The sequence below is a fragment of the Triturus cristatus genome, chromosome 5_1 (assembly GCF_964204655.1).
Source record: "Triturus cristatus chromosome 5_1, aTriCri1.1, whole genome shotgun sequence".
Classification (NCBI taxonomy): domain Eukaryota; kingdom Metazoa; phylum Chordata; class Amphibia; order Caudata; family Salamandridae; genus Triturus; species Triturus cristatus.
In genome coordinates, this window is record NC_140587.1 from 19822784 (window position 1) to 19838004 (window position 15221).

Genomic DNA, 15221 nt, shown 5'->3' on the forward strand with positions numbered 1-15221 from the left:
TCACCAGAGAGCCACCAGGGGCTTCCCTAGAGACATAATCACCAAGCTGACATCCTCGACACCCTCAAGGGCATACAATTGAGTGAGGCCAGGAACCTGGATGTGATTAACTTTTCGGGGAAAACTGTGAACCCTTATCAAGCTATCTTGCAGCTACAAATGTTTAGAAATGTAGTTGGGAAGAAAGGATGAGTCATTAAAAGATCATTGGACCATTGTGCTATTTTGGAGATGGTAGGCTAGACTTTACAACTGAGTGTGATGTGTTCCTCATCTTTCTTTTAAGGACTACATGAGGCATTCTGTTAAATGTTTGAGAAAAAAGAAATTGTTAATCGAGTGCTGGGTCCTATTTGAATGAACTGTACGTCCCATGCGGTCTCCACAGTAGAGGGAGTGGTGGACTTTGAGATTCATCAGGAAGATTCTTCCTTTTATTCCTCTCATCTCCAGAAAAACAGTCATTTCCTCATTAATACTTATGAAACTGGATTACTGTGACAGACATTTTGTTAAACTCCGAAAACAATTTGTGAGGAAGCTCCAAAGCATGCAGGATGCTGCGGCCAGGCATATTTTTGATCTTCCCAAGTTCCATCCGGTTTCAGCCTCCATTAAGGATCTTCACTGGCTGTCAGTGAATAAACCTATTAAATTCAAGGCATCATGCCTCACCTATAAAGCCTTGCATTATCTAGGTCCTAGTTACCTCAATAATTCCCCTCCTGGTACATACCCAACCTTCGATCAAAAAACTCCCTGACAGTCACTAGCCCCAGTTTTAAGAGACTCAAATGGGGAGGCAGTTGTTTTTCTTCTGAAGCCCCAGCTCTCTAGAACAGTCTGCCTATAAATATTAAAGCAGATGCCACATTATTGTGTTTTAGGAAACTAACAAAAACCTGGCTTTTTAACCTCTATCTTCCCTCTGCTCTCACCTATTCTGCTATTCGAAACTAGCGCCAAGACACCAATGGGTATTCAAGCACTTTAGAAACATTTTAACATAACATAACAAAACATAACATAACCAACCATCACCATTTCACTATTCCACATAGCCCTTTCCTGCACTACAGGGTATCTGGTCCCAGCGGTACACAATTCTCTATACATCCATCTATCAATAAACACAGAGGAGGTGATATACTGTCCTTTTCAGAAGGTATATGACCAGATGAAAATGTCTAGGCCTGATTCCAATTCGAGGTCTCACTCATGGCATTTAAGATTTGGCCTTGACAGTGGAGTATTCAAACAAGGGGAGGGAGGTGGGGTTTGTACCATATATGAGTTTCAGTATAATATTTGTGCAGTAGTCTCTGTAGTAACGGCATTCTCATTTGGCCAGTCTACGTTCAAGAAAATGAGTCACAGTGATGTTCTCTCACTGCCCTTCTTCCAGGCACATTTCAGTGTGTGTTAACGCAGTTGTTGTATGCTTTGTATACTTCAAGAGTCAAAGTAATCTACATAATATCTCCCGTAATCCCAGCCATAGGATCATTTTCCTATTGTGCGTCAGCACTACCTGCAGCAGTTTAGGTACAGGCCCTTTGCATTATTTGTACTCAGCAGGATTGCAGTCCAGGTTCTGCTGGAGTGCAGACTTTCTGTTAAGAATTATCTATAGCAATAAGCTGTTGACCTGGACGGTCTATTGTGCAAGCAGGCAGGGAGATTCCTGCTGTGTTTGGTGTGTGTATATTTGGAATCTGTAGTGACAGTTCTCCACTGCCTCATACTCCATGTGGCCTACCTCACAACAGCTGGAGGAGCAGCAATGTCTTTTTCTTCACTGCTCCACTGTTGATCACTCCATAAGTGAATATGGCAGTTGACACAGGCTTCACACACATTGTGTCATCCCATCACCAGCTCTGTCCCTGGTGCTGCTCTACATTACTGTGCAGAATGTTTCTGGGGGGTTTGCATCACTCATTTAATTCATCTGACCACACTGCTCGATCACAGTACCCCCTTAGTGTGATGCAGTAGCAAAGGTGGGGAAATGTAGAATCTAGTGGACAGCTAGGATTCTGCAGGTCCTCAGAAGGGATTCTAGTCTATATCCTCACCTCCACTTGGAGTTGATTTTCTTAAGGATTTTGGTCTCCTGGGATGGTGCGGACCCGACCGACCTCAAGAACTTCCGCCCTATCTCGCTCCTTCCATTCCCTGCCAAAGTCATCGAGAAGGTCGTCAACAAGCAGCTGGCCACCTTCCTCGAGACCAACGGATCCCTCGACCCATCGCAATCCGGATTCAGAGCCAACCACAGCACAGAGACCGCCCTCATCGCAGCCACCGACGACATCCGAGCCCTGCTCGACAAAGGTGAAACAGCGGCACTCATCCTCCTTGACCTCTCCGCAGCATTTGACACTGTCTGCCACCGCACCCTAGTCCAACGCCTCAACGACACCGGCATCCAGGGGATTGCTCTGGAATGGATCATCTCATACCTCTCCGGCAGAACACAGAGAGTACGCCTCCCTCCGTTCCGCTCTGAGGCCACCGAAGTCATCTGCGGCATCCCGCAAGGATCATCGCTCAGCCCCACTCTCTTCAACATCTACATGAAACCCCTCGCTGCCATCGCACGCCAACACAACCTCAACATCATTTCCTACGCCGATGACACCCAGCTGATTCTCTCCCTCACCAGAGACCCCGACACCGCCAAAGCCGACCTACACGAAGGGATGAAAGATGTCGCCGAATGGATGAACATCAGCCGCCTGAAGTTGAACACGGACAAGACAGAAGTCCTCATCCTGGGACCGTCGCCCTCCGCGTGGGACGACTCCTGGTGGCCCCCGGCCCTGGGCACCGCACCCAAGCCAACGGACCACGCACGCAACTTGGGCGTCATCCTGGACTCCTCCCTATCGATGACCAGACAAGTCAACGCCGTCTCCTCATCTTGCTTCCACAACCTCCGCATGCTCCGCAAGATCTTCAGATGGATCCCGACCGAGACCAGGAAGACTGTCACCCAGGCCCTCGTCACCAGCAGACTAGACTACGGAAACACCCTCTACGCCGGTACAACAGCCAAGCTTCAGAAAAGACTTCAGCGTATCCAGAACGCCTCCGCCCGTCTCATCCTGGACGCCCCCCGACGCAGCCACATCTCGAGCCACCTGAGAGACCTGCACTGGCTCCCTGTCAACAAGAGGATCACGTTCAGACTCCTCACCCACGCACACAAATCCCTCCACGACCTGGGCCCAAGGTACCTCAACGACCGCCTGACCTTCTACACGCCCACCCGACAGCTACGATCCGCGAACCTCGCCCTCGCCGTCGTCCCTCGCATCCAGAGAGCCACCGCCGGAGGAAGATCCTTCTCCTACCTGGCGGCTAAGACATGGAACTCCCTGCCCGTCCACCTGCGGCTGACCCAGGACCACCTCGCCTTCAGGAAACAGCTCAAGACCTGGCTGTTCGAGCAGTAGCAGACCCCCTCCCCCAAGCGCCTTGAGACCCTTCCGGGTGAGTAGTGCGCAATACAAATTCCTTGATTGATTGATTGATTGCATTTAGGTCATAGGACATGTAATATCAGCATTATATACTGATGCAATTGAATAGATCCACATCCTCTTTTCTGGTCATAGTCTAGTGTTAAATTATCTAATGTCAAAGAGAGGTGAAATGTGTGGTCATTAAGTGATTGCATTTGAGTAGCAAGAGCCTAACTCAAACCATGCACCTTACATCTAAAATTTCCTAACGAGTCACTTTTGCATTACTAGTAAAATATTTTCTAAACCGTTTGAACCCGTGCAAATGACTGATTGTGTTTGAATTTTATTGTAGACATGGAAAACTGTATGCAGTGCCCTGAGGACCAGTGGCCGGATGTCAAGAAGGCTGGATGCCTCCTAAAGGTCATTGTTTTCCTCTCATACAGTGACATACTCGGCATGATTTTGGCCACTGTGGCCATGATCTTCTCTGCTGTCACTGCTGCAGTGCTGGGTATCTTTCTCAAACACCGGGACACACCAATAGTGAAGGCCAATAACCGAGATCTCAGCTATGCACTCCTCATCGCCCTAATGTTGGCCTTTCTCTGCTCCCTCCTATTTATTGGACGCCCTGCAGCATGGACCTGTTTGCTTCAACAAGCTGCATTTGGGATCATTTTTACAGTTGCTGTGTCTTGTGTTTTAGCAAAAACTGTCAATGTTGTCATTGCCTTTAATGCCACCAGGCCTGGGAGCAGATTAAATAGATGGCTGGGATCACGGGTGTCCGGCTCTATTGTCCTCTTGTCTGCACTGGGAGAAGTGACAATCTGTCTCTCTTGGTTACTCACCTCTCCACCTCACTCTGGCAATGACACACAGTCTGAGACTGGGAAGATAATCTTGCAGTGTGGACAGGGTTCGGTGACAGCTTTTTACTGTGTGATTGGTTACATGGGGCTGTTGGCCTTTGCCAGCTTCATAGTAGCTTTCTTAGCAAGGAACCTCCCGGATAAATTCAACGAGGCCAAGCTCATCACATTCAGCATGCTGGTGTTCTGCAGTGTCTGGGTCTCTTTCTTCCCTGCATACGTCAGCACTAAAGGCAGGTACATGGTGACCGTGGAGATCTTCGCCATCTTAGCTTCCAGCGCTGGACTGCTGGGCTGTTTGTTCATTCCCAAATGTTACATCATACTGTTCAGGCCGCATATCAACACCAGAGAACATTTAACTTTACATTGTCATTTATAGTTTAATATTTGAGTTCAAAATGTACCCAATTTAATATTAAAATGTTGTTTTTCTGGAGGGTTTGAAAGAAATGTATCAATTCTTTTGTATAACCATTTGACTGTCTGCAGGAAAGCATTAATACTTCCAGTGATAAAAGATAGTTTTTAAGAACATCCACTATGGATGATTTTGAGTCCTTCCTGTACTAGCATAGTTCCAGTGGTTTTACTACTACTAGTTGGCCTGCAGCACTGATTGCGTCACCCAGAGGATGTGGTGTAACGGCTAGAGCGGCCCACCTGGCAGCTGGGGAACTGGGTTTGAGTCTCAGCGGGAGGCTCAATACCCTGTGATTCTGGGCAAATAATTATAATCTCCCCATGCCTAAAAATTAATGTGCCCTTCTGTAATACAACTGGCCCTCAGGTAAAGTTCTCTGATGCTTTGAGTTGAGTTCACGTTATATAAAATTGAAAAAACAAAGAAGACCTTTTAAACCTTTCTCATCTGTTTAGTTTGCCTGCCACTTCGACTTAACATTTATAACCCTTAGCCTTGCCTTAAACTCACTTTTTATTTCATATGTCATCTCTAAGGTAACCTGGAGGCACCCCAAGTAGTATATGATAATCATTACATTGTACATGGCCTGATAGTGAAAAACTACTACACTTATTTTTCACTATTGTTAGGCCTACCCTTCTTATAGGATAACATTGGGGATTCCTTGCATTTAATAAGCTATAACTTCTAATTTGGAGCAGGTAAATTATTCATGTTTGGTAACTATGAAATTGCAATGATAAACTCTCTTTAATGGTAGAGTAAGATTTTCCATTACAATTTTGAAAATGCCACTTTTGGAATGTTTGTATGAACAAGTCACCAAAGCTGAAATTATGAAGTTAATACTTTAGATTCTGGGTCAAGTTAATGAATTGTCATGGCCTGTGTATTTATTCACACTTATTCTCTCTTTTTGTGCAAATATTTCAAGAGCACTTAAACATATCTTTCAGACCACAATTAAAATATCAGGCACATCATTGCATTGGGCAAACATAAGTAAAACAGCTTTACAAAACATATTATACAATAAATTAACTATTAACTACAAAACTCAAAAGTTTTCACAAAGTACTTTCCACTTGAAAACTAGTCTCACTCAATCAAAGCATTTATAGAGCGTGCTACTCACCTGTGAGGGTCTCAAGGCGCTAGAGGGGGGGTGAAGCAGCTACTGATCGAACAGCCAGGTCTTGAGGAGTCTCCTGAAGGTCAGCAGGTCCTGGGTCTGTCGCAGGTGGATGGGGAGGGTGTTCCAGGTCTTGGCGGCGAGGTGGGAGAATGATCTCCTGCCGGAGGTCATTCGGCGGATGCGTGGGATGCTGGCGAGGGCGAGAACTGCAGAGCGAAGCTGGTGGTTAGGAGTGTAGAAGGTGAGTCGTTCATTGAGGTATGCCGGTCTGATGTTGTGGAGGGATTTGTGGGCATGGGTGAGGAGCTTGAAGGTGATCTTCGTGTTGATCTGGAGCCAGTGCAGGTCTCTCAGGTGGACGGTGATGTGGCTGTGGCAGGGGATTCCGAGGATGAGGCGTGCGGAGGCATTTTGTATGCGTAGGAGTCTTTTCTGGTGTTTGGCCGTGCTTCCCGCGTAGAGTGCATTGCCGTAGTCCAGCCTGCAGATGACGAAGGCTTGGGTGACCGTCCTCCTGGTGTCGGTGGGGATCCATCTGTAGATCTTGCGAAGCCTGCGGAGGGTGTTGAAACAGGAGGAGGAGACAGCATTGACTTGCTGAGCCGTAGAGAGCGTTGAGTCCAGGATGAAACTTAGGTTGCGCACGTGGTTGGTGGGTGTCGAGGCAGCTCCCAACATCCCCTCGTGGAGGTTGGCTTTGGTGGTGGCTGGCTCCTTGGTGAGGGAGAGGATTAGCTGGGTGTCGTTGGCGTATGAGATGATGTGAAGGTGGTGTGCTCGGACAATGTTGGTGAGCAGTGCCATGTAGATGTTGAAAAGGGTCAGGCTGATGGATGATCCTTGGGGTACACCGCAGGTGATCGCGGTGGCTTTAGATCTGAAAGGGGGAAGACGGACTCTCTGGGTTCTTCCGGTGAGGAAGGAGGTGATCCAGTTCAGGGTTTTGTCATGGATCCCTGCGTCATGGAGGCATGTGCACAGGGTGTGGTGGCAGAAGCTGTTGAAGGCGGCCGAGAGGTCTAGGAGGATGAGGGCCATGGTTTCGCCATTGTCCAGTAGGGTCCTGATGTCGTCAGTGGTGGCAATGAGGACGCTTTTGGTGCTGTGGTTGCTGCGGAAGCCGGATTGGGTGGAGTCCAGGATGTTGTTCTCCTCGAGGAAGTCGGTTAGTTGTCTGTTGATGATCTTCTCAGTGACTTTCCCCGGGAACGGGAGCAAGGAGATGGGTCGAAAGTTCTTGAGGTCCTTAGGGTCTGCCTTAGGTTTCTTGAGCAGGGTGTTGATCTCGGCGTGTTTCCAGCTCTCCGGAAAGGTGGCGGTCTTGAAAGAGCTTTTGATGATCTTTCGGAGTTGGGGTGCAATGATGGAGCTTGCTATGTTTAAGATGTGGTGGGGGCAGGGGTCAGAAGGAGAACCGGAGTGGATGGTGTTCATGATTTTGATGGTGTCTTCGTCATTGATTTGGTTCCAGGAGAGCAGGAGGTTGGTGTGTTTGGTGGGTGTTGGGTCGGGATGTCGGCGTCTGATGTCAGTGTATGTGTGTCGAAGCTGTTGTGGATGTCTGCGATCTTGCGGTGGAAGAAGGTGGCCAGGTAGTCACAGAGTTCTTGCAACGGCGGGATGGTATTCGTGCTTGAGATGGGAAGGCGAGTTATTTCACGATGTTGAAGAGCTCTTTGCTGTTGTATGCGTTGTTGACGATGCGTTCCGTGAAGGAGGTCCTTTTGGCGGATTGGATGAGTTAGTGATGCTTGCGTCTGGCGTTCTTGAGGGATGCGTGGTTGTCTAGTGTCTGGTCTTGGTGCCACTGCTTCTCGATTCTTCGACAGGTTTGTTTGGAAGACTGGAGGTCAGCAATGAACCAGATGTCTCTCATGTCGCTGCACCTGTTGGGGGGTTTCTTGATTGGGGCAAGGGTGTTGGCTCAGTCGTCGATCCATTGTGTGAAGTTGTGGGCCACTGCACTTGTGTCAGAGGGCTCGGTGGGAGGGTCGTGGGCAAGGGTGGTGAGGAGCTGCTCTTCAGTGACTTTGTTCCAGCTGTGGTGTGGGATTCATTGCAGTTGGATTTGCGTGGTGTGTTTCTCGAAGTGGATGCAATGGTCGTCGGTCCAGTGAAGTTCAGTGGTGTGGCTGAAGGTGACTTGTGTTGCTGGCGTAGGAGATGGGGACAAGTGTGTGTACGGCGGAGTGGGTAGGCATCGTGATAAGCTATTTGAGTCCAAGGTTGGCTAGGTTGTCAATAAGGGTTGTGGAGTTGCTGCCATTCGGGTTCTCGAGGTGGAAGTTCAGGTCTCCAAGGAGGATGTAGTCTGTAGAGTCAAGGGTGTGCGAGCTGATGAGGTAGGCGATGGAGTCGCTGAGCTGTGGTCGGGGTCCCGGGGGTCTGTAGACAAGGGTCCCTCTGAGGGTGGTGTTGTGATCGATGTGGATCTGGAAGTGTAGGTGTTCGGCCATGCTGAGGGAGTCTTCGATGTAGGTTGAAATTCTGATGGTGTTCCTGTGGACGATGGCGATTTCTCCTCCCAGATTGTTGTTTCGATCCCTGCGGGTGATCTTGTAGCCGTATGGCTATGGCCATGTCAGGCACCGAGGAGGCGGTCATCCAGGTCTCCGCCAGGAAGGCGACATCCATGGAGGATGAATCGAGCAGGTCCCAGAGTTCAACAGCGTGCTTGTGGACTGAACGGGTGTCGAGTAGTATGCATCTGAGACTGCTGTGGCCTATTTTGGTGGGAAGGGCGGGATGTGCTGGTGTGCACTGGCTGGTGTAGCTGCACTTACAGCAGGTGAAGGGTCCATGGGTGAACTTTGGGGAGGCCTGGAAGCAGGTGGAGGATCGGCCGGCGTTGAGTGCATGAAGGGTGTTGGCATCATAGCAGCGTCGGGCCAAGGGGTCTGGTGCTGAGCACGGACCATGCGCGGACGGGTACAGATGAGCTTGCCTTAAGTGCGCCTTCGGCGTGCCCGCTGAGCGCGTCATTTAGCATTCGTCATATAAAGGGGAGCGGGCGGGAGCAGAGGTCGGGAGGCAGGAGTAGGGGGTGGGGCCGCAGGGGCATCAGCGGCGGGAAAGAGGGGAGAGGCGGGGGAGTCAAAAAACAATCAGGGAGCAGTGGCGAGGGGCCAAGTAATGAGTCTAAGACCCAAGTAGAATTAAAAAAGCCCAAAAGAAGAATAAAACAGTGCGGGCAATGCAGGGGCAGCAGGAAAGCAAAGAAGGATAAAACAGACACAGAGCAGGTAGAGAGCGGGACCTGAAGGGCAGCAGGCTTGAACCCTATACGGCGGGAGGACTTTTGTGCTGGCGTGGTGAACGGAGTGGCTGAGCTGCTGGGGAGGGTCCTGGCCTTTTCCAGGAGGGCAAGGTTTCACGCTCCCTCCCCATAGCAGTCGCTATATAAAGGGGAGGGGGGCAGGAGCAGAGGTCAGAAGGCAGGAGCAGGGCTGAGTAGGGGGCGGGGCCACAGAGCAGCAGCAGCAGGTAAGCAGGCAGAGGCAGGGGAGTCAAAAAACACCAGGGAACAGTGGCGAGGGGCCAAGTAATATTCAATAATCAATGATAATCAATGACATGGAGAGGTTATAACCATTATAATTGTTTGGAAAATTAACCTCTTGATTGAAACGTCTCATGGGGGGTTAGAAATTCACTCTATTAGAGTAGGCCTTCTAATTCTTTTTGATTGTCTGCTATAATGTTTCTGGTCAAAATATAGCTCTCCCCAAGTGTGTCCATCAATGAGACTCAAACCCATTTTTCATTTTGGGTTCTCCTCAAGACCCTGACTGGTTAGGTTTTGAGAAACAATAAATCAAATTTCTTTTAGAACACTAGTTGCTGTTAAGTTCTATTCTTTATTGTGTCTCTTCAGCCACTCTGATTTTTCAATTACCTCATTCTACTTTTAGTTCAACAAATGTTTTAGGTATAATAGGGTGAGGTTTTTAACACAAGTGTGCATGGGAAGACACAAAACTACATGGGAGAAAAAATGTACAATACATTAAAAAATAGATAATGTATTACTGCATAATGTTATTGATTCTCTCTCCCATGGCTTGGACCAATGCAAAAAGGAAAATGTCCAAAATACTGGTCTGTATGATTTGCATGCATGCCTTACTTAAATGGTTTAAACAAAAGACATTGAGACACAGCAATAAAGGCCAGTTATACTTGTGGTGATTATCACAAAATTAAGGTCCTGAAGAACACTGACCGACCCACATGGGCAATTCTAATGGCTGAAACATGTTGACTTCAGATGTATAGGGCCACTACTCCCCTTTGACATACCACTGTTTTTAACTATGCCAATTGACCAACCATTAAACAAGTAGTAGGAACCAGCAGGCAATTTTAATTTCTTCTCACCTTTCCTACAACCACATAGCCAAAGAACTCTGATTATTAACCTGTTGAGGTCATGTACCCACACTAGGTGAGCTGGACGAGGGTCCGATGATGAAGCAAGCTATAGGTTGTACGTGTGGGCGAAGACCCTAAAATATATCCCACAAGGGCACAGTGATTTTCGCCGGTTTACCTGGGTGAACAATCTTACACTCGAGTGAGATAGCTTCAACGCAACATTCTGTCTTGTGGATAGTAATAGGATCCAACAAAATAAGGTAACCCTCCTCAAGGATCGTTGTATATGAAAAGGGAAGCTGGAGGTAAAACCGTACACATACTTCTCTCCCCTCCTCATTGTTGTACTTAATAGGGCGTTTTCCACCACATTTGGTAGGATTAGCTTCTGTCTTCTAAAGTTTTTTTTCTTCTGTAAGAATGAGTTTAATATTAAGAGAAATTTAATTATGTCAACCCTGCTCGTGCTTCTATTCCTATTTCTTAGTAGTCTATTATCCCGTGGTGGAGTGCTTTTTGGGTTGTTGCATGCAGCGGGAATGGTGGATTCCAAAGCTTATCATTTTTTATAAGAAAATGATAGAAAAAGGTGCTCTTCTGTCTTTCCATTTTATTAAGTACTTTTGCTGTTTTTTTAATTCAATTTTTCATTAAAAGCTCACCTCATTTTAAAGTTACACATGCGGATATGATTAAAAAAAACAATGTGATGTTATTTTCCTGTCCTTAGTCCTTTGTGCCTGCAGCCTCCCTTGGGTCACATGGTGTAGCTGACAGTTGGACTTTGTGAATTCGTCCTGGAGAGTCACACAATAGAGGGACAAGATGTGCCTCAATGGGCCATCTGCTGGCAGGATGGGGGTGTTGGGCTGAGCACAGCTCAACTAATACCCAAATAGCATGTGCTCCACCTTCACACAAAGGGCCTAGCGACCCTGTGTTGTCACTGTTGTGGTAAATAAAATATTACGCTCTCAGAATTTTAAGTATATAAATAAGATCATGCATAAAGCAAGAGGCTGAGTCTGTGGTATCAGGTTCTAAAAGGGCTTTATTCCAATAACTCGAGTCAAAGGGAGAATATTACCATCACCAAAAAAGGATCTGGAAGGGACTGAAAAGTATTCTCAATATTCTCAAAACATTATTCACAGAGTACAGTATATATACATTTCTCAATTGTACGTAAGCAAAAGAGCAAGAGAGAATGAGATAAGAGCATGTGGGCGTGTAAGTAGGCGTGAAGGTGGGCGTCCATGTGGGCGTCCACTTGATGATAATAGGTAATTTGTCATAGGTGGGTGGATACCTGGAGGGGGTTGCGTGATCTGCTGGAATTGTACTGGAACTTTGCCTTACTTGTGCTCAACTCGAGCATGACGTGTAACTGACGTGGGGAGGGTTGCTATGCAACCTGACAAGTCTGGAAGTGAGGCCTTCAGTGTCAGGACGACCAGCACATCTTGTATTATCTGATATCCGATGTCTGGAGCAGGGACTGATTTGTGACATAGGTTGCTCATCACCAAGAGCCGATGTGGCATCTATTTCTTCATTTACTTCATTTACTGCAGAGGCCTTACATGGGGGCTATGGGCTTTTTACTGACGTGAGCTTTGCAATCTCACAAAGAGAGACAGTAAGGCTGGGCTCCCTCCTTGCAGATGGGTCGCGTTCATTCCTCCTTCACCAGGCAGGAATGTATTTCTCGAGGAGCGGAGCAGATAACTTGAAGGCTGAATACAGTTTTTGGCAGGCAACAGGGCGATTCAGGCACCGTTAGCCGTGCAGGGAGTAGGACAAAGTTCATGGATACAGATGCGAGCTCAGACTGGAGCTGTCAGAGGTAGAAGGCAGGAAAAGGCTTGATGGCAGAATTCAGGGCCTACTCGCCTGAACTGTAAAATGGGGAAAGTGAACCACATAAAGTCGGTGGCCTTTCATACTTAGGAACGGAATATCCGACCCATTCATGGCGGATCTGAAAGAGGACATGTTAACGGTGGACGCACATGTATTTGCGTCTTCATAACTGGAACTGGAGGGAACATACATGTACTTGTAGCATGTACATGGAACCGTTGGGGTCCAAGATAGGGTTCATAACTGATCAGAGAAATCCACATTTCCACATTCCCTCCTTGTCCCCTACTGGCCCTTAGGAAATATCAATCTTCATGTGATGCTCTGAAATAGGACTTTCCTTTGTCTTTGAATACTATTATAGTATCACACTCACTGTGCCCCAAATGTACTGGGCCTTCTTTTCTGACACACAAGTTCCCTTTTACTGGCAGGACTGTAATTGAAGGCGGACCTGACATGTGTTGGGGCTTTACGTTCAACACTATGAAATCGAGGGTCGCATTTCCTTGCAGATACTCTTCATTTTCTAGATCTGTACCTTTCATTTGGGGAAGTCCCTCTTCATCTGGGAAACATGCTTTGTTCATGACTTTATTCAAGTTACCCCATACCCACTCGCCCCTACACTCCTTGTCTTGACATTCTTTGGCATCACCGTTGATGGATGTCATTAAGGCAAACCATGCTCCGCAAGAACCATTATGGGAGAATGGAAAAGGAAAAAAGAGGCAAGACTCCCTTTACCTTCTGATACGGGGGAAGTCGGCCACAGACCCAGCAGTCTGTAGCATTGCTAACCTGATGTGAATGGTGCAGCATCTGAATAAAGGTATTGCTGCGTAAGGCAAGTCGATATGATAACTCATGGGATGGCAGATCACTAAATGTGTGCTTTATGGTATCATTAGTGGAGGAGTATAAGAGTGAGGCAATAGAAGGAAAAATAGCATGTAGTATTAAGCTGATACATATTATCGTGATGCTCTTTTTATCAATGTTATTGTCCAAGATCTTATGCAAGCCAGAATACATGTTCAACCGCTTCACCACCTAGTGGACTTAATTGATCAAACGGGTTCTGACTTTTTAGATCAAAGTTTAGCTTTGTGGAAACTTCTGGGGAGTCTCCTCTAGAAAATGGTGTTCAGTCTTTCCTTTGTAAAAGAGTGGTGAAGGTGCAACCATCTTTTCCGCCCTTTGACTTTAACGGCCGTCCCCGTGGTCCAGAGCACTGACTTTAGCGCCTTCCATCCAGGAGCGATGGAGTATTCTTTGACCTGGGTGTTGTCAGGGAAGGCGGCAGCAACCTGCGAACAACAAGAGAGTAGTGCAGACATCAAGGAAGCCAGGTAATCTGTCAGCATGTTACTATTAACATCAGTAATCTTTTAGGCATTGGAGTGCCCCACATATTTGGTGGTCTACTAAAAACCACTTCATAGGGAGATAAGCCTGTTCTAGAATGAGCTACCATTCGCATGTAAAAGAGGGCAACCGGCAGGGCTACCATCCAATCTACACCTTTGTCTGCGCAAATTTTTAATGTCTGATTATGTCTTTCTACAAGGCCTGCTGCTTCTGGATGACGCACACAATGGAATTTCCAGGTATACCCTAACAGAAGGGACACCTGCTTCATTAGTACCAGGACATATTTGTAACCTCTACATCTGTTTATTTGGATATAATCCATTTGGAGCACTTCAAAAGGGTGGTCAGGTGGATGGAATCCACCTTGTTCCATCGGAATGCCTTTACCTGGATTGAATTGGCAACAGATCATACATGTTCTGACCTTTTGTTTCGCTGCTGCACGCAGGTGCTTGTTGAACCATATATTCTGTAAGCTATCTATCATTGCTTTCTCTCCTAAGTGTGCAGGACTATGTGCGGTATTTATAATCACTTGTACCATCGAATCAGGAAGAAGCCATGTGGATTTGCCCTTGTCATCCAACCCTGATCAGTCAGCACCCCTCCTTGTTCCGACCATTTCTTTAATTCGTCCATAGTAGCATGTGTCTGAATGTCTTGTACATCCCTGGAAGGATCCCTAACTGTCATGGCTTTGGACAGTGATAGTATCTGTGATTTTGTCATGTCTAGTGGGGTCTGAGCTGTCTGTTTAGCTGTTCGGTCTGCCAGATCATTGCCTTGGGAAATGGTATCTGTGGCTCTAGTATGTGCTTTACATTTTAGGATAGCTATGGCTGTTGGTAAATGTATTGCTTCCAGTAGGGCTTGAATAAGGGGGCCATGCTGTATCTTGGCCCCATGAGAGATCAAGAAACCTCTTTCTCTCCACAGAATCGGTGTAAATGTTTACTCTCAGGTGCTTAGCTCTTATGCACGCTTGTGTCAGGGTGATGAGCTCTGCTGCTTGTGCTGACAATATGTCTATTCTTTTAGTCTCTATTATTACAGTATCAGTAGTCACTGCATATGCTGCCACTAATTCTCCCGCCCCTGTCCTCATGCATGAGCCGTCAACATATAGTGTTAGGTCAGGGTCTGGAAGTGCAACGCCTGTCAAGTCTTGTCTTGGTTTAGTCACGGTATGTATTACTTCAACACAGTCGTGTGGTGAAACGCTTTCTGTACTGGAGGGCAAAAGGGTAGCGGGATTCAGTATGTTGCATCGTCTGATCTCTATGTGTGGTTGAAATAACGTCAGCTCATAGCCTGTCAGTCTAGCTACAGTCAGGTGTTGTGTTTGTGTCCGGTTCAAGAGAACCTCTACTGCGTGTGGTACTTGTACTGTCAGAGGGTGGCCCAGCACTATCGAGTCACTTTGTCTTATGGCTAAGGCCGTTGCTGCAACTGATTTTAGGCACGCAGGCAAAGCCTGTGCTACTGGGTCTAATGTACTAGAAAAATAAGCACAGGGCTTGTGTTTTCCTGCATGATCTTGTGTTAGGACAGATAGTGCTGTTCCATCCCGCTCTGTCACAAAAAGCATAAACGATTTGTTGTAATCAGGGTTTGCTAAAACTGGTGCTTGACATAAAGCTCTCTTTAATTCTTCAAATGCCACAGTGTGTTCTTGTGTCCAAGGGAGGACTTTAGTAGAA

The 15221-nt window shown here is 47.0% G+C and overlaps 1 protein-coding gene across 1 annotated transcript; it reads left to right on the forward strand.

Moving 5' to 3' along the window:
* Positions 1–3827: 3827 nt before the first annotated feature.
* Positions 3828–4730, forward strand: LOC146829978 (vomeronasal type-2 receptor 26-like). The gene has a single exon (XM_085604007.1). It carries the CDS (start codon positions 3828–3830, stop codon positions 4728–4730), a length of 903 nt encoding a protein of 300 aa, XP_085460133.1.
* The last annotated feature ends 10491 nt before the right edge of the window (positions 4731–15221 follow it).